At 37.4% G+C, this 25,452-nt stretch overlaps 1 protein-coding gene across 1 annotated transcript in view; it reads left to right on the top strand.

Annotated features, from left to right (window-relative positions):
• mdga2a (MAM domain containing glycosylphosphatidylinositol anchor 2a) overlaps nucleotides 1-25,452 on the top strand; it is a 190,406-nt gene that overhangs the window by 51,711 nt on the left and 113,243 nt on the right. The window contains exon 2 of the mRNA XM_060866341.1: nucleotides 6,029-6,168. Within this exon, the coding sequence (XP_060722324.1) occupies nucleotides 6,029-6,168 (140 nt within the window). The remainder of the gene's footprint in view (nucleotides 1-6,028; nucleotides 6,169-25,452) is intronic.

The raw sequence follows: 25,452 nt of genomic DNA, 5'->3' as shown, positions 1-25,452 counted from the left end.
CATTATGTGTACCCGAGATGTCTTAGAGATGCAGGAAAGTATACAGTACTTAACATCAGTTTCTGACAGAGTTTCACCATCACCATGATGAAAATGGAGAATACTCTAGTGCAGGGCTTGGTAACTGGTGGCAAGGTATTTCAGTAGATGCAGTGAGCACTTAAAAAAATTTCTGCAGCATATCCGATCAGCGTATATAAAAAGACAGAACTGACTTTAGTCTTTAGTGACTTTAGTTTTCTGAACATGAACGATCGTGGGTTCAGTAGCAGATTCTCCTTTGCAGTCAAACTCCAACTTTTGTGTAAATTATTTACCTGAAAGCAGTTCATTGACAAACGGAAGTGTTTCTACAGACTTTTATAGATCTATATGTCAGTCAGCATGCAAATACAGGTACAAAACTACTTTATTTAGAAAGCCTTCAACCAGTTTCAATACACGAGTGGAGAAGGTGAAGAAAACTGCATGAAAGAAGGTGATGTACAAACATCATGAAAAGGAAAAACATTCAGGAACAAGAATACAGAACTAGATTCAGAAACCTGTTCAGACGCTTTAAAAACATAGGTAATGATTGGTGTGCATACTGCAGATCGAATAGGATCACTACTGTAATCCAAGTATCTGTGATTAGTAATCAGGTGAGTTAGAACATTCAAGAATGGAGATGTCTTTGGTGACCATGTTGGTAGACTGCATGTTCTAGAAAGTGCAGTTGGATGCCGATTCCAGCATTGGCATGACAGTATTGTATTCTACTTATCTTGCTTGTCTGATGAGGGAACTGACAACATGACTTGCTAGGTTACATGCTTTAATTTATTTATGAACAACTTATTAAATCCTACTGGATGATTGCAATTAGTGCAGTTCCACAAGAAGAAAGAGAGTCATGCTAAGAGCCAGGGTAAAGTCAGAGAGAGAGAGTTTATTGTGGCACAAAGACAGTTTGGCCATGCTATAGTATAAACATTGGAAACAGTTGACAACTCCATAAATATTCCTTCATAAAAATATATATATAAATATTGTCACAATTTCATTGGTTATGCCTTTTTCCTTTGCAAAGTTTAATAAACACTTTTTTATTTGTATTTTATTTATTATTATTATTATTATTTATTTTTTTAAATATAATTCTTAGGTTTAGATTTTGTTCAGCATCCTCAGTATAAGTCATTGTAACCGATCTGTTATTATAGGAATGATAACATTAGAACTTTGCCGTTAATATAAACCTTTTACACTCAATTTCATGATATTTTTATTCCTATTGTTCTTTTTCCCAATGGACAAAGCAGTTTTACAGAAATCTGGATATAAAATTTCAATTACATTTAGAAATGTATCTTAATAAGCAAGCCAGGGCAGCTATGGCAAGGAAAAACTATATGAGAAAACATGAGGAAAAAACCTTGAGAGTAACAAGATTTAAAAAGGAACATATTCTCATCCGTGTGACACTGGATAGGGAGATTATTAATTTCTTTTTCTAGTCACATAATGCCATGTTTGAACTTGAGTATGAGCATTATTAACTTTAAGTCTATTGTACCGAACTGTGATGGAGAGTTGAGTGTAAACTGTTTATAACAATTGCAGTTGTCTGTCAATCCAAATGACATGTTCCAGCTAGAACTGCTAGCAGAGCCATGTCATTCTAGAAAATAATTGCACACCTTCTGAGTTGAGCGTTCAGTCATGCTATAGTATAAATAATACACTCAAAGAACACACTGATTTTATTACTTTATGTAAAGTATAGAAGTGTCCATGTATATCGTCTATACCGGCAGGAGAAAAGTAAATGCCTTTCATTGTATTCATCATAAGTACCTTAGCTGAAAGTAACCCACACCTGGAAATACTGTCTGAGTACTTATTGTTAAATACACAAAGGCTAAAAATCTGGGAAGGTAAAAGTTGTCACTGGGACATCCATCAGTTTGTGATCATGTGATTTCCTGAAGACAGACACACTAATTTACTGCTCTGACACTTGGTTTAACACTCAGCTATTTATAGAACATGGATGAGGAACTAGCTTGCCAGCTTCTTGGTCATCCCGTCCCCCCACGCTCTGGCTCAAGAAGCACAGCCCTCACATAGACTGGACCAGCGATTGAGTACATGACTGAAGAACCCACTGCCTTACCCCCACACCTTTCACACCAGTTCCAGCCCCCAACAGATCTCCTATTATCCTAAGCTCTGTTCTCTTGATCTACCATGACTTGGGAAGGTCTTCAACAAAGCCAGAGCTTCTTTCCGGCCTCCTTATGGGCCATATGACTGTGCCATTGACCTTCTGCCTGGAACCATACCTCTTCAAGGCCCGAAAATGGAAGAGGTGACCAGCTACATATAAGAATCCCTCACTGCCGGGAATCTTCTGCCCATCATCCTCTCCTGTCAGGGGCCGTCTTCTTTGTACAAAAGAAGGACAAGACCCTCCATCCTTGCATTGACCATAAAGGAGTCAAGAGGCTGAATAGATTACCATCAAGAATTCGTAAACTTTGCCTTTTATTTCTTCCATTTTCAAACTTCTCCACGCAGCCACCATCTTCTCCAAGTTGGACCTGCACAATGCCTACAACCCTGTGCTCCTCTGGGAGGGGGACGAATGCAGGATGGCATTCAACACCCCCACAGGCCACTACAAGTACCTAGTTATGTCGTTCGTTTACCTGATGGTTAGAGATTATAGGACTGTGTTCTGAACTGGATTTTTGCCTGCTTTGCATTGCTTTGTTTTCCAGTCGGTTTGGATTATTGGACTGTTATTTGACCTTGATTTCTGCCTGCCCTGTGTTACTGTGTTTGCCTGTTGGTTACAGTTATTAGACTGTTTGACTTTGATTTATGCCTGCTGCTGGATTACTGTCTGTGACTACTGTTGTGTTGTCTGGGATGGGGCTGGGATGTGGAAGCCTAGTGGTTAAGGTGTCGGGATTCCAATCGGAAGGTTGTGAGTTCAATTCCTACGTCCACCAAGCTGCCACTGCTGGGCCCCTGAGCAAGGCCCTTAACCCTCAATTGCTTAGTGAGATAAAAATGTAAGTCGCGCTGGTTAAGGGCGTCTGCTAAATGCCGTAAATGTTGTCTGCCTGCCTCTTGCTACTCAATCTGCCCTTTCATATTAACTATAGACTTTTAATTTGAACTTCTGTCTGCATGCTGCATTTTGGTCCAAACCAGCCTCCCCTGACAGATGGGGTAAATTAGGTAGTAACATTAGCTAACTTTTTTGTAATTTTGAGTAATAGAGTTAGCTAAGGTGATAGCAATGGTTACTAGGGTATTGGCTAGTGAGTGCTCGTAACCATAAAGTGAAACAAGAGAATGCTAAAACCTGTATTGGTTCATATAAAGATTATTAATAACGAGCAGCTTTGCAATCTGCCCAGACAGATTTGCCATCATCTTGAGACTAATATTAAGAAGGTTAGTGCAGTAAAATGTTTTTGACTTCATATGAATCCCCAGAATCTTTTTTTATTTTATGTGTGTGCTTCAGGAAGCTCGTTACTCGAGAGTTCTTTCTAAATGCTATATGCTCTTTAGAATAGAAAAATGATAATACAAGTGTGCGATACACAGAAAGCATAGCAGAACCTCATCCCCGGGGAACTGGTTAGTTAGGATAAGTTCATATTTTATTTGTTTGTAGAAGTAGCAATAACGAAGTGAACCAACAAAGCAGCGTTCCATTCAGTCAGCCGTGGAATGGAAACAGAACGAAAGGTGTTAAGAGGTACGATAGTCACTTTGTACTAAAGACGCATACGGCTTCGTCAGACCTAAGGGGAAGATCATGTTCCTCTTATTAGCAGCAGCGGAAAGAATGTGTAAAGAGGCTTCGGTATGGATCTCACATCAAGCACTTTTTATACCTGAGCATGAGGCAGCCTGTTTCTCTCTCACACCTCAAGCAAGCCCTAATCATCTCCTGGAGATTTTCTGAATTAATGAGCTGACAGACAGGCAAAGTGATGGAGGGATACCATGCTGTTGTTCTACATATCTGTCTCTCTAGCTTAATAAAGTCCAAATCCAGATCTCTTTCGATTGTCCTCAAAATCATCTGATCATTGTCATGATTACAATCCTTGTTGTTAACATTTTGATCATGATAATTATCACTATTGTCATTGCCATCATTGTTGTCGTCTATGTGTCATTTTCATTGTCATAGTCATTGTCATCATAACGACCATCACTGTTAATAACATACTGAAAATTAAAAAAAAAGTTTGTATTATGGGGTCCATTTTTTTGTACAATGACTTGACTGTAAAGCATTTCTTTGGTGAACCTCTGCTTTAACTAATTAATTATTTTATAATTAAGTTCCACAATATGACTGTTTATCATCCATCACAGGTCTTTATTGTTTCTGAATTTGATCTACTTTATGTTCAGCTTATTTTTCTCTGCACTGCGCATATGTTTTCTTGTTTTAGTTTTTTCTCAGTTTCATTCATTACCATGAAATTTCATGACAAGGCAGTGTGCAAATGAAGTAAAATTATGTTTACTACATATTCATGAACTTTGTCTTTCATATTTAAGGATGAAAACAAGCCAAGTGCAGTTCTACAGTTATCTTTCAGTATCATCTGAAGACAAGAGCGTGTTTGTGTTATGTTGGAATTACAGTGCTTACAAGCTACTGATTTGTATACATTTCTAACATTTTTGTTAAACTCATAATTATCAGAATGGGGCCACTGAATTTTCTGATATGTCTGACTTGACATGAAAAATGGCTCGAGGCTTTCACAGATGAAGACAGCTAGGTGCATAAGGTCTTGAACTGTATGTGTCAGACATGAATTATGATTTCCTAGTATTAACCCTATAAAAAATAGCACATTGTTGTCTAGGCTTCTATCCATAAGACAAGCCTGGTGTTTGGGTTTCCATAGAAACTCATTTCTGTGTCTAAGGAGATTAACAGCTTTAAGTTGTCATCTTGTAATTACTGTAATTTCAGCATGATGTGAAAGCACTGTTAGTATTAGCATAATACAGTGAAAAGAGTTTCATTTTTTATTCTTTTTACATATTATAGCAGCATATATCTAAGAATGGTTATAATCATGCTTTTTTAACGTTATCCTTGGTTTTGAAAGAACCTTCTTTTAATGGTTCTTTAAGGATTTGCTTGAAACTGCTGGTTCTTACTTTCTTACTAGTACATATAGTTTCACAGAAATATTAAGTTTCTCAACAAACTGTGATTTCATGGCTTACACTAAGCTTAATTTAAACATTCTAATTTGAATGTAAAAATTAAATTAAAAGCAAAAATGACTTGCCAGAAAATTTCTCAGTTAAATTATGGAGCGTAAGCGTGATCAATTTATGTATTTTTTATGTAAACTGTTTACATTTTGAAATCACATCAGGATGGTACCACTGATAGGATATGATTCTCAGCTTAGGTGTGAGCTTGGTGTCCGATTTTGTTCGGGACTGAAAATACATGCTGAGATCATATTGGAGGAACAAACACTGTGTTAATATAACTTAATATAATCAACTGATGTTAGCATGTGAATTAAGCTGGTTCAGTTAGCTTGTCTACGTTTCAGAAACATATTCAAGTACACTAGAAAAAAAACAGTGTACTTGAATATGTTTCTGAAAAGTATACATGCTGTTGAAGGCTTTATCTAGAATCTGATTATAGAAATCTTACATATGCTGTTTATATAGAACCTTTAAGGGCTCCTTCTGCAGGACAGGCTTGAGTAGCACTGAATATACAGTATGTACACAGGTTGAAGTTACAAAATAGCAAACAAACCCAGATTATTTAATTTCAGACATTTATCAGAGTAAAATAAGCCTCAATTAGGTTTGAGTGTCCTTATGTGTGCTTATAGTGGTTGTTTTGCTATCTCACACTTTTACCAGTAATAACCATACAGGCTTAACTCTACTGTGTATTTCTCTTTTTTATTTTTATGGAATTTCGCTACTGACATTTTGCCCTTTGCTTGTGTTTTGTAATTAGCACCCCCTACTGTCCGGATCGTGCACTCAGGCCATGCATGTAACGTGGAGGAGGAGCGCTACACAGAGAGAGTGTACACTATCCGGGAGGGTGAGACCCTGGAGCTCACGTGCCTGGTGACTGGACACCCGAGGCCACAGGTGAACCCCCTTTACTCATCAGACACATATCATCTTTCTTTAGTGATATTCTAATTGTTACTGTCCCTCTGGATGTAATGTCTGCAATATTTTGATATTTTATCTCAAACAGCTCACAGTATCTGTCTTGTCCCCATTTCCAAAACACTAAACACATACCCAAGTGCTAGAGGGTCTTTACTGTTCTGCTCTGCAAAATCAATCTCTGGATGTAAATCTGCACTCAATCTTCCCCAGCTGTCCCCTTCCACATCTCCACCCATTGCCAAATTGGAGCAATTAAAACTTTAAGGTAAATGGAGGTGTCAGTTTAATTTATGAATGTTTTAAATGTGCCAGGCATAGTCGTAGTACTCATCATCTCCTGAGTTTCCACAGGGGATGTGGAGTGCTGCTGGGAGAAACAGCTCTATTCTCTAATCCATTCTGGTGCAATGGGTTGGCTCCTCACATATTTCCCAGTTGACCGTGTCCACAAAACGAACCGGATAAACACCACTAACCCAGAATAAATCCATTTGCTGGAGCTAAGTCAAGCAGAAGAGTTTCTTCCTCTGTAGCCTAGTTGACAGGTATACATCATTGTTAGAGGGAACAGTCTTTACAGATCATGTTGTTGCTTACTAATTTAAATATTAAATACACACACACATCTATCTATCTATCTATCTATCTATCTATCTATCTATCTATCTCTCTATCTCTCTATCTATCTATTTGTCTGTCTATCTATCTATCTATCTATCTATCTGGTATATATATATATATATATATATATATATATACATATATATATATATATATATATATATATATATATATATATATATATATATATATGTATATATATATATATATATGGGGGAACAGTGACTTAGTGGTTGGCCCATTTGCCACACCTTTGGGGTTGGGGGTTTGATTCCCTTCTCTGTCCTGCATGTGTAAAGTTTACATCTTCTCCCTGTGCTTCAGGGCTTTCCTCTAGGTACTCTGGTTTCTTCCCCCTATCTATGTAGGCTGATTTGCATCTCTAAACTTACCGTAGTGTGAAAGAGTGTGTGTGTATTTACAATTGTGCCCAGCAATGGTATGACACCCCACCCAATCTTGTGCCCCAAGGCTACAGATTCCCTGTGAAAAGTGTATGTGTGTAGAAGACTACATGTATATACGGTAATGTATATGTATACTTACAGCGGGTCAAATAAGTATTGAACACGTCACCATTTTTCTCAGTAAATTTATTTCTAAAGGTGTTATTGACATGAAATTTTCACCAGATGTTGGTAACAACCCATTCAATCCACACATGCAAAGAAATCAAACCATAGATGTCTGTAAATTAAGTTATGTTTAATAATGTTAAATGACACAGGGAAAAAGTATTGAACACATGAAGAAAGGGAGGTGCAAAAAGGCATGGAAAGCCAAGACAATCAGTAATTAGAAAGCAATCCTGCCCCTTGTCAATGCAAATTAATATCAGCTGGTTCTGTCCAAACTGATGGCCTACAAAAGGGTCTCATTACCAAGGTATCACACAAGAAACATCTCATGATGGGTAAAAGCAAAGAACTCTCTCAAGACCTTCGCAACCTTATTGTTGCAAAACATTCTGATGGCATTGGTTACAGAAGGATTTAAAACTTTTGAATGTTCCAATGAGCACTGTTGGGGCCATAATCCATAAGTGGAAAGAACATCATTTCACCATAAACAGGCCACGACCAGGTGCTCCTCGCAAGATTTATGACAGAGGAGTGAAAAGAATTATCAGACGTGCTGTAAAAGAGCCAAGGATCACTTGTGGACAGCTTCAGAAATACTTGGAATCAGCAGGTACAGTTGTTTCAAAGAAATCAATAAGAAATGCGCTCAACCGCCATGGCCTGTATGCACCCTCACCACGCAAGACTCCACTGCTGAAGAAAAGACATGCTGAAGCTCGTTTAAAGTTTGCTGCACAACACTTGGACAAGCCTGTGAAATACTGGGAGAATATAGTCTGGTCAGATGAGACCAAAATTGAACTCATTGGATGCCATAATACACACCATGTTTGGAGGAGAAATGGCACTGCACATCACCCCAAAAACACCATACCAACAGTAAAGTCTGGAGGTGGGAACATCATGGTGTGGGGCTGTTTTTCAGCATACAGAGACATTCTTGATTAAAATCTGCTGCCATCTACCAGGATGATGACGATGAAATGAGGGTGGACATTTCAGCAAGACAATGATCCCAAACACACAGCCAAGGAAACACTCAACTGGTTTAAGAGAGAGAAAATAAAGCTGCTAGAATGGCCCAGCCAATCACCTGACTTGAATCCCATTGAAAATCTATGGAAAGAACTAAAGATCAGAGTTTATAGAAGAGGCCCATGGAACCTTCAAGATTTGAAGACTGACTGTGTGGAAGAATGGGCCAAAATCACACCTCAGCAATGCATGCAACTTGTTTCTCCATACAGGAGGTGTCTTGAAGCTGTCAAGTATTAAATATGTTTCAGTAAGCGTGTTCAATACTTTTTTCCCTGTGTCATTTAACATTATTAAACAACTTAATTTACAGACATCTATGGTTGGATTTCTTTGCATGTGTGGATTGAATGGGTTGTTACCAACATCTGGTGAAATTTTCATGTCAATAGCACCTTTAGAAATAAATTTACTGAGAAAAATGGTGACGTGTTCAATACTTATTTTACCTGCTGTATATATTAAACATAAATAATTATATATCTGTGATGAGTCTGTGTGTTTTTGCCCCGTTTCTGTCTGCTGTCTTTCCATGTTGTTAATTGTTTGCTCCGCCCACTCGTTTGTTCCCACGGACACTGATTGAACTCATTCATCTCCTCAGGTGTGTTGTCTTTGTCCCTGATTGTCTCTGCTTTGTCATTGGTTCCTGTCAGCTATATATACTCTGTTTGTCCACTTCCCTGGTGTTGGTCGTTATTACTGTACATGTTGGAAGTTTGTTTATATGTCCCTGTTAGCTCGGTGTTCTGCCTTGTTCTGTCTGCCTGTTTGTCTGTTTCTTGTGTTTTGGATAATTAAACTATAGACTGCATTTGGATCCTCGCTTGCCTTTGTCCTGTATCACAACAATATCATACAGCTATAACACATGCTACTATTTCTTTTTGCCCTCTACTGAACGGTGCTGCAGGTGACTAATCACACAAGCTGCAGAGCTCTGTCTTGTGTTGAAGTGCCTGAATCATGCATGTGTGCTTCTATTTTTATTACTGGTCCTCACTGCAATGAAAGACACATTAGAGGCATTATGGCAGTATATTACACAAACCAGCACAAACCAATCTTAAATAAACACACAGCTCAGATGGTAGTTCCTGATGTAGCATGGAATATAGGTTGATATAAATGTGCTGGTTCCAAAAACATCATTGTTTCTGTAGTAGCTCATTTACAGAGACATGTCTGATGGATACTCAACAGAATCAAATCCTAATAAAGATAGTGCTATTGCTTTACAAATAAAAATCTATAATTGTTTTTTTTTTTCAATAAAAATGTATATATAAAATGAAGGGCATTTTTTGAGTGTAAATGTATATGCGGGGTAATTTTAGGGTAAAACTATCTTATAGACATGATCCTCATGATCCTCATGTCTATAAAAGAGTTGGGACAATTGCTCAGACACAACTCTGTTAGCTCATTTATTACTGAGGTTGTGCATACAGACTCCCTCTTCACTTCTGACCACAGGTTCAAATCTGAGACTGAGACTGTTAAAACCCATCTATATTAATGCTTTTCTTCAAATTTTCAATCATTTGGTCTCATTTGATCAACCAATAGGCTCAGTAGCTAATGGATCTAGCTAATCAAGTTGTTTTTGGTTGTCAAGTTTGAAAGGCACCTATTAGACACCAGCATCTGACCCTGTGTTGTGGTCAGATGAAAGTAAATTTAACCTTTGAGAAAAAAAAAAATAGAAATTTAAACACAGTGGTGTTTCTGGAGACTAAAAATACTTGACTTTTTTGTGATGCTAATTCATTCATTTCAATTTGCTTATATTAACCCTAGTCAAGAATATTGATATATAAATATTTTCAGGAAAAAAATGCATGCAGCAAATGTATCTTAGTAAAGAAAGACGTAATGAACAAAGGAACATTATTTTTTTCAATGATTTCTTCATTATGAGATTATAACAAGGATAAGATCATTAAGCCTATTTCTTGACATAATGGCTAATTAGAAGCTTAAAATTGCAGATAATTTTGCTTCTTTCTAGAAATAATGATTCAAAGTAAGCAAAATTATATTAGCTTCCAATAGAATAAGATTCTTTTAAGCTTGGGTTAATTGAGTCAAAAATAAGGAAATAGCCTTCTATTTGTTTAAAAACATTAATCTAATTTAAAGATTAATATTAAATGAACTTGTTTCAGAATCCTTCTTCAAAATATTTGTAGTTATTAACATAGCATTTGAACATAGCAGCGTATTATTTTAAAAATAATAGAAATATTAATTAAATATAAATTCAATATATTTTTACAGTTGTTTAAGTGTAAATTATTGACTGTATCATTCAATTCAATTCATGTTTATTTGTATAGCGCTTTTTACAATAGACATTGTCTCAAAGCAGCTTTACAGAACATAAACATAGAGCAGAAGGTAAACATAAGGAATAATATAAAGAATGAATATAATAAAAAAAATTCAAGATTATTATTAGATATATATATAGTTCACAATGTGTATCATCATGTGAATATTGTGTTGGTACAAAACATCATAATAAACATCTGAAAAATGACCTAATTCAACTGCACTCCTCAGTACACGGATTAACGCTGTATAGCATTTTATTGAATCTTGCAAACAAATTTCTTTTCTTTTGCTCTAACAAGCATTCAGCATTCAAGCATCAAGGAGCAAACCTGCGTCACTCCAACACCACAACCCTGGGTGGACTCTGTATTCCTGAGTGAACTTTAAACAAACACTGCTGTCTCAAATATGCATTCATTTAGAGCATGTTCAGACAGGAGAAAAAGCTTTTTCAAACTTGACCAACAGGCTGTTTTTCTACAGAGCTTAATTGGTTGGATTAGATAAATGAAATGAGACCTGATGATGTCTTGGGAATTGACTCTGCCCATTTACCTTAATTAATATTTAATATGCCTTTAATTAACATACACCCCATTCATTTGTACACACTTACCCTGGTTTCTTGTGCATTAAAGATATCGACTCATATTTCATTTAAAAAAGATGAAACCTTTTGAATTAGTTTCGATGCTACACTGTTTTCATTTTTGACATGATTTATCTCCTCCAGTCCACATGGTGGTGGCTTATTGTTTTTATATCTCTACTGTTAATTACAAGTTGAAGAAGGGGTTGTAGGTGGGATCAAGAGTATTTTTTTTTAGGAAACCAAATTATGAAGATATATTAGCAAGAAGAAGATGCTTCTGGCTCTTCACTGCAATACCAGCAATGCAGTTAGGAAGTGATACTGATCACATCTTGGTGTTCCACTGGGAGGCACCGTTTATTGGCAAAAAGATATATTTCATATACTGTATCATACATTGTGTTTGTGGCTTGTCATTTAGAAGAAGTGCGAATTCATGTTAACATGTTTTGCCAGCCTTGTTATGTTTTTGGCTTAATGGGATTGCAATGTTGTTTTCATTAGTCTCTATTCATGGGTGCCACTTCACTTGCTATTTTAACACATATACACACTGAGCTGTTTGTGTTGAAGTCCTCATTTCAAATTTTGTCAATGGTCTTCAGAAATCAGAAGTTTCTCTCTAGTTTTCCTAAAACAAAATGGCATTCTGGCACATATTTCCAGTGCATGCAGGCTGCTTTTTTAATTGACAGTAGCAATGGATAGCAAGGCCATGCAATGACTGTCTAATTTCACAAGGGCTGCATGAATTGTGTAACATTGCTGGCTCAAAGCTCCAGGATTCCCAGTTCAGTGCTGAGCTCAGGTTACTGTCTGTACAGAGGTTTATGTGTTTTACGTGGGTTATCTAGAGGGATCTCTGATTTCCTTACAAAATCATGCCAGTAGGTGGATTGGTGTGTGTGTGTCTGTGTGTACTACTCAAAATGACAGCAAGCTGAAATATCTTGAATATAATCATATTGATCTCCTATTAAAAGATTACAAGAAACCAATTCTAAGACTATTATCTATTATCTATAATATATAGTCAGATTATTTAGGTAATTTTAAGCAATAATTTCTAGAAATGATCTGCCATTAAAGCTTTAAAAGTAAATGATGCCATGAAAAATAAATAATTTTATGTGTATTTATTATACTTAATATAAGAAGTTAAAATACATATTTTATAATAATAAATAGTAAATACATCTGACTATATTTAATTTAGACTTATATTATCACACACTGTCATGTTTGCTCTGTGTGTGTTTGTTCACGGTGCCCTATATTGGACTGGTGTCCTATCCATGGTGTATTGAATGAATTGTATGAGTTGGATATTTTAGGTATTTGTTCTCTGTTCACTAAATATGAAAATGAAACATTATTCTTTTAAGCATTTAGATTGTCTTTTGAATCCAATTCTTTTTGAACATGCATAAAGAAACAACCTTTTTCCGGTTCAGGACACCACTCCAATATTGAATGAGTACTGCAGTAAAAATAAATGCTGGGTTTTATTTTAATACATTCATTCATTCATTCATTCATCTTCTACCGCTTATCCGAACTACCTCGGGTCACGGGGAGCCTGTGCCTATCTCAGGTGTCATCGGGCATCAAGGCAGGATACACCCTGGACGGAGTGCCAACCCATCGCAGGGCACACACACACACACACACACTCTCATTCACTCACGCAATCACACACTACGGACAATTTTTTCCAGAGATGCCAATCAACCTACCATGCATGTCTTTGGACCGGGGGAGGAAACCGGAGTACCCGGAGGAAACCCCCGAGGCACGGGGAGAACATACAGACTCCACACACACAAGGTGGAGGCGGGAATCGAACCCCGACCCTGGAGGTGTGAGGCGAACGTGCTAACCACTAAGCCACCGTGCCCCCTTTATTTTAATACATAGAAAAAAAATATGTTTTGCTCCCCACATGCCATGAGCAGGCAAAATGAGTTCCATTGTTTAATCAAAAAGGATCAGTGCATGAGTCAGTCACGTCATAGAGAACAGCTGCACTACTGTGCTTTTTCATTAATTTCTGAACAAACATGGAATGTTGCTTTGCAATCTGAATACAGCTTGTTATAAATATATTCTTTTAAACAGTGTGGATGTTACAGGAAAGTATTGTTCTGAGTGTACACTGCTCAAAAAAATTAAGGGATCACTAAAATCACAGATTTAATCTTGAATATTCAAATAAAGAAAATCTTTACTTCTGTACATTAAATCATTATGTACTAAAACTTTGAGAACAAAGTGACATCGTCCTGTGGAGGGCTAAATTCAAAATCAAACCAAAAATTAAAGTAATTAATTTTTTTTTTTTTAAAGGCTGATCCAACCTAAATAAATTTCATTATGGCAGCTCATTAAGTAGGTCAGTAATGTGTATGGCCCCCATGTGCCTGTATGCACTCTTGACGAGGTCTGGGCATGCTCCTGACAAGATGGTGGATGTTGTCCTAGGGATCTCCTCCCAGACCTGGAGCAGGGCTTCACTGAGATCCTAGACAATCTCTGGTGCTACATAATGTCCCAGAGTTTCTCAGTTGGATTCAGGTCTGGGGAACATTATGGCCAGACAATGGCATCAGTGCCTTCGTCATCTAGTAACCTCCTATACACTCTGGCCACATGAGGCCATGCATTGTCATGCACCAAGTGGAACCCTGGGCCCACTGCACCAATGTAAGATCTAATGATGGCTCTGAGGATTTTATCCCTGTACCTAACAGCAGTAAGGGTACTGCGTATGGAGATCTATGCGACCCTCCAAAGATATTCCTTCCCAGACCATTACTGTCGTACTATAAAACCCATCAATGAGAGAGCAATTGTCTGTGGCCACCACCTGCAGAACCATTCCCTTTTTGGGGGTCTTGCTGTTGCCTCTCCAGTGAACTTGACAGTTTCATTTGCACCAAAGCAGGTGAACCATCTCTCATTTATGAATCTCTATACAGATTATGTGTAATGTGTTTTTGTTTTTTTTTTCATTTGCAAAAATTTAATACCAGTATTATAATATAGACAAAGTCCATAGCATAAAAGGTAGTACCTTTTATAGAGCACAGTGTTTTTTTTTAAAGGTTGCTTGTTATTGTTTCATTAATAATAAAACAGTGATGTGTAGAACAGAGCAAAACAAAATGTGTACTAAAATGTCTGTAAATCAAGACTGTAATAAATTAATCAACCAGTGTTGAGGTCAGTATGAAAGCCACACATTTACTTTCAGAATTATAGATCAGCCCATACTGTACCTTCTATTTATAATTGGCCATCTCCATCTGAAGAAAGACCAAATCTCCAAAGTATTTCTTGGTACAGTCTGTTGAGTAAAGAAATTCTCAAGTGAGGATTATGATTCTGACATACTCAAAATCATAGGTATTCCAAAGTTAGACTGCGGTTATTAGGTTTTTTGATTTTCTCTAATGTGTTTAGCAGGGCAGAAGAAGGCATGTTACTGCTGTATACCAGTAAGTCGGTGCTTCCACAAGGGCACTCCTGGAGTTGATTAGAACCACAGTAGGAGCTAGTCTTGCTCATTTTTTTCTGGCACTTGAAATGGTGACAGTGTTCATCAGTACAGCACAACAGCAGGACAGAGCCCTTTCAATGTAGTGGGATGGCAAAGAAATGGCACATGACTGCAAGCCTTGGTAGCCTTGGCACTTAGTAGCCTTGGCACTTTTAAATGATTCTTTTTACAGTTGGGTCTGTAGTTAGTAGGGCACAGGAATAATTTCCAGAACAGTTCATAACTCATAAATGACCTCCTGCCTTTGGGGAACTTGTTCTACATAAATGGTCAAACATAAATCTAGATATGGATCTAGCTAGTATGGAGAAACAATTTTAGAAACATCTCCAAACTTTGTCACCTTCAGATAACCGTGGGCCATTTTAATGCCTGTCTAGTAAAAAGGCCCATGTTGAAGAATATTACCAAAGATAGAACCAGATTTGGTAAGATGTAGTTTTTGGGCCAGTGAATAATGCAGTAGGGATTCATGCATTATATCCATCAAACCTCAGTGAATTAGCTCTTCAGACTGCCCTGTGCTCCCACTCTTATGTGTAGTGAGGGAACAGACCCATTTTACTGAATACACGTGTATAATAGCATCAGTAGCATGATCAGCACATGGGTCATTTGTGCTCTAAATAGAGCTGTGGTTGGCACTTTTACCAGCATTTAATTCTTTTCATGTATTTCAATATGCTGACACAATTAGCCAGACTCCCTTGGGTGGTCACTCTTAGATGGAGCTTCTGGATCTTGGCCAATGCCTGTGGCAGCTTTCACTGCAAGCTGTGGCCTTCCTCAATACACTGAATTTTCCTCAATACACCGAAAAAAATAAATAAATAAATAAAATAAAACCCTTTACCAAAAATTGAAGGATAAATTGCATTGAACAATTTAATTTTTTAAAGAAAATAACTTACATAATAATGTTAAATGTTTATATATTGTACGCTATATATATGTACACTTTTTTAATCAGGTCACATGTTTTATTATATGATCCTTGCATTACCTGGTTACACTGTAACTCTTATAAGATGTCCTCTGTTGTGCTCAGCGAGGCATCAGAAGACATGTTACTACTCCAGCAGCAGGTCAGAGGAAGGAACTATGGGTCTCCTGAGGACAGATAGAGTTAGAGCTAGGGGTGTTGATTAGAATCACAGTAGGAGCTAGTCTAGCTCAGTTTTGCTGGGCTCAAATTTGACAAGTTGGCCACAGAAAGGTTTTGTTCTTCCTGCAAATAGTACATGGCTCCATAAGGATATACAGTATCAGTTTACAATTTTACATTTTTTTTTTCTTCATAGCTGTATCTTTCATTAAGCATGCTATAAAATTAAAATATCCAGATAAAATGATCACAGCATGGTGAAATGGGTTTATTTAAGTGGCTAGATTTAGAGATTTAAACTCTTTTTCCAATGACCAGACTGACAAGAAACACTGTGAAGGTGGTTGCTATATTCAGAAACCAGATGAACCTCATGATCTCAGCAACCCACACACCCACAGTGTGTGTGTCTGTACAATGTATTTATTTTCACCTGAACTTCATGCAATCAAAAGATATTCAGAGTACAGACACTAGTGCAGAGACCCTTATCAGCCAGTTAATACTAAATAAAGTTTTTCACTTTATTTTAAGAACAACCTCAGATCATCTTGACATGGATTCCACACAGTGTTGAAAGCATTCTTTTGACATTCTGGTCCATGTTGTCATGACTGCATCACATCATTGCTGCAAGTTCATCAGCTGCACATTCATGTGAATCTTTTAGAATTCTAAACCAGGAGCTCAATTCCGATCTGGTGACTGGGAAAGATCAAGACTGAAGTACACTAAACTCATTGTCATGTTTGTGGAACAAGCAGATTTGCGATTTGTGACACAATGCATTATCATGCTGGAAGTAGCCATTATAAGATGTGTCCTTTGTAGTCATAAATAAATGGTCAAAAACTATACAAAGGCCGTGGCACTGAAATACTTGATTAGTATTGTTTAGTATTGATTAGTATCTTTGCCAAGAAAATATTATTGTACCACTACCGCCATCCTAAGGTGTTTACACACGGCAGGTTGGGTCCATGTTGATGCCAAATTCTGACCTTGCGTTTTATAGCAAGGATCAAGATTCATTAAAACAGTTCATGTTTTTCCATGTACAGTATAGTTACTCTGAGTCTTTACCCACTGTAGCCACAGATCCCTGTTCTTGGCTGACAGAAGTGGAATCCCTGTAGTCTTCTCAAGTCAAGAAGCTTTTATTGTAATTTCAACTATATAGAGCTGTTTGAGTGTAACTGACAAGAACGAAAATTCTTACACCATTTGAACACAACGTTACGATCTTTACTATTGTATGCATAAAAACACTTTGGTTTGGTATAGTCTTATTATTTAGTGTCCTGAAACTCTAATTGTTGGACTGAACAATTCTAAAAAAAATATTTCATGAAAAGCAATTGAAAACAACATAAAATTGCTTCACCGTGGTCATGTTCATGCCGGACCTGGAGTCTTTCCTGGGAACACTGTTCATGAGGTGAGAATAGACCTTGCATAGGGCAATAGTCAGTCACAGGGCTCGATACTTGCACACATTCACACAAGCGTTCACACCCAAGAGCAACTTTAATCCATCCCAAGAGCTATTAATCCACCTGCTGGTATGTTTTTAGGAGGTGGGACCTCTCACAAAATCTTGGCCATTAGATATCCAGATACAGTAAGACAGTTTAAATGACTATTTTTAAAAATTGGTGTTTGCAACTTTATGATATACATAAATCAATATTTAAATGTAAATAATATTGTATCTTGTTTTCTTTTCACCTATTTTTAGTCATATACATATAATAGCTAATGCTGTCTAATTATTAGTTAATAAAGCCACACTGTTTACCAGGGCTACTTCACTATAAAATAATTCAGCAATTACCTCTAATGCTGTTTACCACAGAGCACATGCACATTATATCATTAAATCATTATTTACATTTTATAATGATCAGCGTATTCATTAGACAGTTTCAGATTCACATTTTCAAAACTTTCTGACCTTATTAATGGACAATTTTAGTTAGTTTTTATTGTCATTTTGATAATATATAGCTGATACGGTAAACAGTGAAATGAAAAAAAATGCTCCTCCAGGAACACGGTGCTATATAAAGACACAGAGCTACATAAGACAACACAGAACTAAGGGCTAAAAAGTAAACTGAATTGGAAAAAAAAGTAAGCTGGCTTGTAACCAGCTTCCTGGATTTTTTCTGCTGTAATAGTGTTAGGTATGTCTGGCCCACGCACCTTTATTTCCCTCTCAGCATGACTGCAGCAATGCCCTGCTCACATGCTGGCTACAGCCTACATCTCTCTAAAGCCACCGGCGATACTATCATCCATCTGAGATATGTACTGTGCACAATAGGACGATGGCACATTGCACACACACTTACAAGGCTTTTTTAAATAGCAATTTTAAATCATTAATCATCCAACTGGCTCTGTTTTCTATGTGTACAGCAATTTCAGAAAGCATGCACAGAACAGCTTATATGTGAGCCCTGGCACTCATATCTATACTCATATAATAAGGGAAAAGGAAGATAGAATAAGGGCCATTTGTGTGTTTTCTCTCTCTCTCTCTCTCTCTCTCTCTCTCTCTCTCTCTCTCTCTCTCACTCACTCACTCTCTTTCTCTCTTCAACTACCCTACATGGAATGTTTGAGGGCATAGTGTAACAACACTGCGGCACTCTGGGTAAACACCCTGCGTCCCTGTTTCAATTGTCAGCCAGGTTCAAGCAGTGGAGAGCAGCGGGTCAGCGGACAGCAATTAGTGGACACAGAGGGTAGAGCTCACACAGCTCAGTGCTGCTGGCTCAAGAGCAAACAAGGCTACAAAGCCGTTGAGTCAGTCTCTGCAGCTGCCTATGCAGTGAACGAACACTCCTTTCTTTCTCCCTCTTTCACTCTCTGGACCATCACAGCCATTTTGGAATTTTTCAGATGGTCTCCTTTTCAAACACTCATTATAAACACATTCAGCCAGCCAAAGTTATGCTGAGGCTCTTGATGACAAGAATGTGTGAAATCCCATGCCATGTTCCCACTAATAGCAGGCAATGGTGTGAGAGTCAGTGTTTATTCTCTGATAATTGCAGCTTGGCCAGAAATGCTTTTTTTTTTTTTGGCCTTGTTTTTGTCTCTATTTTTAATTTGTCTGTGTTTTGTTTAACAAGTTTCAATTTGGCGTTCCTAAAGTATGTTAATTGCAGTTATTTTATTTTAAACAGTTGAATACGGTAATATGCAGTCAAATTAAGACTTAAAATAGTGGGGGAAATGGAAATAAAGCTTTACTTTATAATGGTAGTAACCTCTGTTCTTTGATTAAGGTGCAGTGGTGTATCAGGTAGCATAAGTGCCTCAGAGCTGCAAGGTTTGGGGTTCAGTCCTGAGATAGGGTTACTGCCTGTGTGAAGTTTTGCATGCTGTCTCCGTGTTGGTGTGTATTCTGATTTACAAAAATAATAATAATAAAAAAAAAACAACCAACATGCCAATAGGTGAATGGTCACTTTTTTGTTCTTGCTTTGCACACAGTGTTCCAGACAGCTGGAGCTCTTATAAATGCGCTAGCAGTGCTAACACTCAAAATTAAATTAGCAGTGAATTTAAGGTTCCATATCTTTTGTGTAATAAAGACCAACAGCACCACCAGTGGTTGTAAGACATATGGCAGTATGGTATGAAGAAGTGAGGCTGTAGCTGATTTCTTTCTAGATTCTAGTCATCAGGTTATTACAGAGAGTGAAACCACCTAGATTTGATCTTTACATGGGCTCATGGACTATTTTTCCACCCGTTTTCAGCCTACTGACATATCCGTAAGCAGTGATTGTCCTTTATTTCCAGTGAGAATGAAAAAACTAAAAATAAACACACTTCCCAAATACAAAAAAAAAACAAACAAACAAAAAAAAAACCACATTCTTTTTCTATTCGGTATTAGGAGTAAACACAATATGAACTCAGTAGAGCATTTTGGAAACATTTAAAACATTATCATTTATACAGCAGCCTATCTGCCTCTAAGTGTGTGTATTCAAAAATATTATGCCACTGGTGAGCCACTGATATAATGCATTGCTCAGCCTTTTTTTTTTTTTTTTGACAGTTTATCAATATATTAGATTTTACTCCTCTTATCTAATGTACTCACCTGATATCACTCTATCTAGAAATCAACCCTGGATCAGTTAATGCATATTTAAGGATGGACTGTTTGTTTAGTTTAACTCTTTTAGAAAATTTGAGTTACGCTGATTACTTGGTTTTGCTATAGCGTTCTTGGCTTCACTTTGTTTCACAAACCTTCTTTGTGCGGGTTGGACCGAGTTGTAGTTTGAAAAGCAATGTGTGACCTTTGGTGTGGAGTAATCTCAGTGGGCTGTGGAAGAGATTTACTCACAGTTCGTGTCTTGGCATGTGTAGGCAACATCAATGCAGCCACGCACAGCATTTCAATTAGCTGTCCTACTGACAACGTTTTCATCTTTGAAGTTAAACTTTTAGATACCTCTGGGTGTGAATGATACAGGAAGAGTGGTTGATATTTCTTTTTAGCATTATACTGTATTTTATTTTCTGTATTTGTATACAGTGCCACAAAGTAGCATTACATAACCCAGATGTAGCTTTAGATCTATAACGAGCAAGCCAGAGGAAACTGGAGATTATATGGGGAAGAAATCGTGAGGGGAAATCAGAATCAAATGGAAACACATCCTCTTCTGGGTGACACGCGACGTCTAGTAGTACTAAGTGTGTTGAAAGGTTGTTCAGTACAAATGTACTGGTGACTTAAATAGAAAGGTTCCAGCAATATGTATGTGGGGAAAGTGTAACACGTTCAGAGTCTGATTACGCACATGCTTATGTCATCACAATTAGTTTCCCTTCACAATTATTAAGTGAAGTTAATTTCCCCTATGCCAGGTTTTCTATCGCGCATTTAGTCAAATGCCTTTAAACACAAGCACTTGCCTTTAAGACAAAAAAATATCAGAGATGCAAAATTAAGAAGAAAATGAAGAAGAAATTGTGTTAAACATAATATAATGCTTTAAGCAAAAGAAAAAAGAAACATAAAACAAAAAGAAAAGAATACGATAAGATAGCAAGCATTGAAATAATACACCTAATAAGAGTTTAGTATATTCCCAGTTTCTTACTGAATGAATAGCCATAGTTGTAATGGATCATATTTAAAACAAGAACAAATGGTTTAACAAAAAAATGCTGTTAAAATGTTGCCAGTCTTCCGTTATTGAGCAGCTTATAAAATAGCATTTTGTCCTGCACATCCTATTATTTTGAAGTTTATTTTTCTTTCTGTTGATTCTCCTACAACAAGCTGTATGCCCTCAAAAGAAGCTTCAGTATGCTACAATAAACAGACACTGGCACTGGACTTAAAAATGCTCCTTGCTTGATATCGCACAAGAAAAATGCTTTTTAAATTCAAGGTCGAAAATGCTGGTGACTGAGAGACATTTATTTTCTACAAACTCCACTGTGCTTGTGTAACTTTTGCTGAGCTCTCTGCATAGTGTCGAGTTATACCTGAGAGAATGAAATCCGCACCATGCAGACTTGGCTGAACTCTGAAATCCAGTTAACAGAGAGGACTGGAATAAACACAAGAAGGTCTTTATGATTAGAGTGCAGCTGTTATGGCTACCACCAGCTATCATCCAGGTGATATAATACACTGAAGCAATGGTGAACCTTGGACATAGGCTCCTTCTGGGAAATGTTAATATACAGTAGTATTCATGTGGGAACATCTGCACCAGAAGAAAATTGAGTCACAAGTATAGAAGGAGCATCATGATGAATCAGGCAGGTCTGTTAGGTGATAAAAGCACCAGCAGTTGATAATGGACCTTTGAATTACTCAAAATCAAACTAGATGTTAAAGCTGTTTGCTTGCAGATGCTATTTGCAAGACATCTGCATACTGTGATTCACAGACACATCTGTTTGTCTCTTGGCTCAAACTGATTTGAAGGCATTTTAAACAAACAAAATTCTAAAGTCAATTGACATTAAAGTTCCATAGTTAGCTGTGTGTAGGAAGTGTTGTTTACATGACTGAAGATGTGATGAACACCAAATAAGAACTGATTTATTCATCTTACTGACTTGTGTCTGTCTTGGACCCTCCACTGTTTGGGCCAAAGTGTACAAGAGTCGCTAAAAAGTTGTCAAATTAGCTGGAGAGCTAGTTTAGCCAAAACCAGTTAGGGATTTAGAAGCTTGCTAGGTTTGTTAGCTTGTTAGCCAGCTCATAGTAATTCTATTTCAGAAACATACAGTACCACTTAATACAGTATTATCATATAGACTGTAGCAAAAACTTGTCATTACCATCAAAAAATCAAAAAGTTCAAAACAGAGTTTGCATATTGTAAAATGGTCTAAATATCTGGCACTATGTTTAGCTCAGTATGTTTAGCTAGCTAATGGCTAAACCTGAATACATTTCCGCAGGATGAATGTTGAGCTGATGTTGAAATGCTGATAGTGTTACATGTTTTGACTTGATTAGCACGCTGATTTCTTTAACGTATTTAAAACTGAAGATGCAAAGATGCGATAAAAAACACAAAGCTACATAAAACAACACAGAGCTAAGGACTAAAAAGTAAGTAATCCTAGCCACATAAAGTGTATTGTGTGCAAACAGAGCAAGACAAGAGACAGAGTGCAAACAGAAAATACAATACAGTACAGGACAGATATAGGATATAGTCTGGATGTAGTCTGTGTGGACCATTGAGCAAAAAAAGGATTCTTGTTTATAAAAAAATAGTTGTTAGCTGCATTAAAGTGTGATGTGCAGAAAAAAAAAGGCATTAAAAAATGTTAAAATGTAATGTGCATAAAGCATAAACAGCGCTGAAAAAGCGATGTTGTAAACAGAGATGCATATTGAGTATTAAGATTGTTAAGTTTGTGTGTGTTCAGTCCAGTTCAGTCTAGTTCTGGGAATTAATCTGTTGGCTTGAGAAAAGAAACTGTTACTCAGTCTGGTTGTGAGGGCACAAAGGCTTCAGTACCTTTTTCCAGACAGCATGTGGGTGAAGAGTTTATGTGATGGGTGTGTTGGGTCATCCACAAAGCTTTTGGCTTTTGCTGATAGAGGGAAGAGAGATTCCGATGATCTGTTCAGCTGTCATCAATATCCTTCTGCTGGATATTGTGGCCCTAGATGGTGCAATTCCCAATCCGGTGTAAGGATCTGGCTAATTGAGTTAGATTAATTCCTCGCAAGTTTTCCCCAAAGAAGATAAGAAGGAAAATGTGAATAATCCATACAGGCATTAAAGGAAGAATGTTTAATATTCCTTGTACACACACAACCCCAAAAGCGTGGGACTTAGCATTGTGGGACTGTACACATATTAATGCGGGGAAAAAGCCAGAGAGAGAGGGAACTGGGATGGCAACCCCTCTGTCCCCACAATAATACGTCATCATTACACCAGCCAGTGATGCAGCTACTCTGGATTCTCTCAATGGTCCCTTTTAAAAACGTGGTCAGGTTGGATGGTGGGAGATGGGCTTTCATCAGCCATCAAAGAATATAGAGAAGCAGCTGCTATCAAAAGCATTTGGCACCTGAATTGTAGACTTTTGGCAGAAACATACATTATGATTGGGATGACAATTTGCATATATTGTCTTTTAGTGGTCTTTTTTTGTTAAATTAATTAATTATACTCAGAAAAGAACTGTTAGAATGAACCTGTACTGTAAAGAGAGCACATGGAGTTTTGTTACTTTCCAGACGTGTTCTGAATATGACTTGAAACCTATTTTGGTGTAGACAGAGGGAAAAAACTGAATATCCATTTAAAAAATCACAGTGTATTAGGATTCACCTAATGGCATAGCCAAAGTATATTTGCTTGATATATCACCTCACTTTACACAAAGGAAGTGGAAATGGATGGAAAATATAAATCAGTATAGCAGTCTTTTTTGTGATTGTGTGGAGATGGGTTACAGTTCAGTCAAACAGCAAACATAAGTCAATAAACTTTCCATTTCATAATTTATTTAGGCTGCACATTCAGAGAAATAGTGTTCTCCATAGAGGATGTTATAAGGCTCAAATGTACAGTAATTGACTCCCCTATGGCTGGAAATCGATCACTTGCCGAGCTGGGTCTTAGTGTATTCTGGAAATTAAAAACAAAACAAAAAAAAAACTAACAAAAAAAAAAAAACAGTGGTAAACACAAGTCAAATGTAACGGATGTTCAGCAATTTGCAGCACAGACAATCCATAATTTCTGAGTGCTCAGGAGATTACAATATGAAGAAGCAGTGATATGAGCAATGTTTCATTTCTGTTTATTGCTTAATAGTTGTTTATAGTTTTTTCAATCAAAACAAGACGGCAGGATTAATGAATGTTAGTCTATTAAGAAACAAGTCAAGAGCATGATTTGGCATTCTCTCAGCCTCTTGTACACTGCTTTACACTGCAACATGATATACTTAAAAATGCTGAAAGATTCACACATTTGTGAGCAGAATATCATCCTCTTCCATCTGCAGCCATCTTTTTTGTATCTTCATCCAAGGTGATATTTCTATCTAATTTGGTACTGGATATATGAGAATGTAATAATCACATAAAACATAATGTAATTTCCATTTCATGGGCTGCTAACCTCATCCCATGATATACTACAATTCCAGGAATTCATAGTAGCTGGACAGACTGCAGCACCAAAATGGTATCAGCCTCGCTTTTTGATGGAGGTGAGTAGATATCACGAGGCTGTCATTTTCCTGTAGCGAATCAGATGCACAAGTGTGACTTGAAGCAGATGGACAGAAACGCATGCATGCATGCTTCCATCGAGACCAGCTGGACAGAAGTCTGACTATGACTCGATTTGGCCTTTTACTTTCGTATCTGTGATTACTATGTTGGCATTTGTGCAGACTGCATCATGACCAAGGTTGCTCCAATAGAAAAACAGTCAAAACGCCCAGCAGTTGCTGAGCAGGGCATGAATTTGTTAAGTCCAGAGAGATGGGACTAATGACTTGGGCGGACTCCAAAGTGCCTGTAGATGTGAAAGCTCTTATTGGCTAGGGGGCATGCAGGCCCACCCTCCACTTGTTTAGTCTTTCCCCCAGACCATTTCAAGCCTCTGCTTTTCCGCCCATCCTCCCCTCTGTTCAGGACGGGCAGCTCCATTCATTCCGCAAACCTTAGGTAGAATGCCTTGAAAAAAACCCCAATGACATAGAGAAGTGTGCAGTCAAACAGCATATTGTTTATAAATATTAAGTCCAGTCACTGTAATTCTGTACATCAGACTACAAAAGGCTTAGCATGCCATTGTGGTGGTGTCGAGATAAGTGCATGCTTAAAGGACTCTTGTTTGACATCGGAGCAACACTCACCTGATCACTGGCAGCATGGGCATGCCACACAACA

The sequence above is a fragment of the Tachysurus vachellii genome, chromosome 3, assembly GCF_030014155.1.
Source record: "Tachysurus vachellii isolate PV-2020 chromosome 3, HZAU_Pvac_v1, whole genome shotgun sequence".
NCBI lineage: Eukaryota > Metazoa > Chordata > Actinopteri > Siluriformes > Bagridae > Tachysurus > Tachysurus vachellii.
Note: the sequence above shows the minus strand (reverse complement) of the source record. Positions and strands in the feature narration are given on the sequence as shown.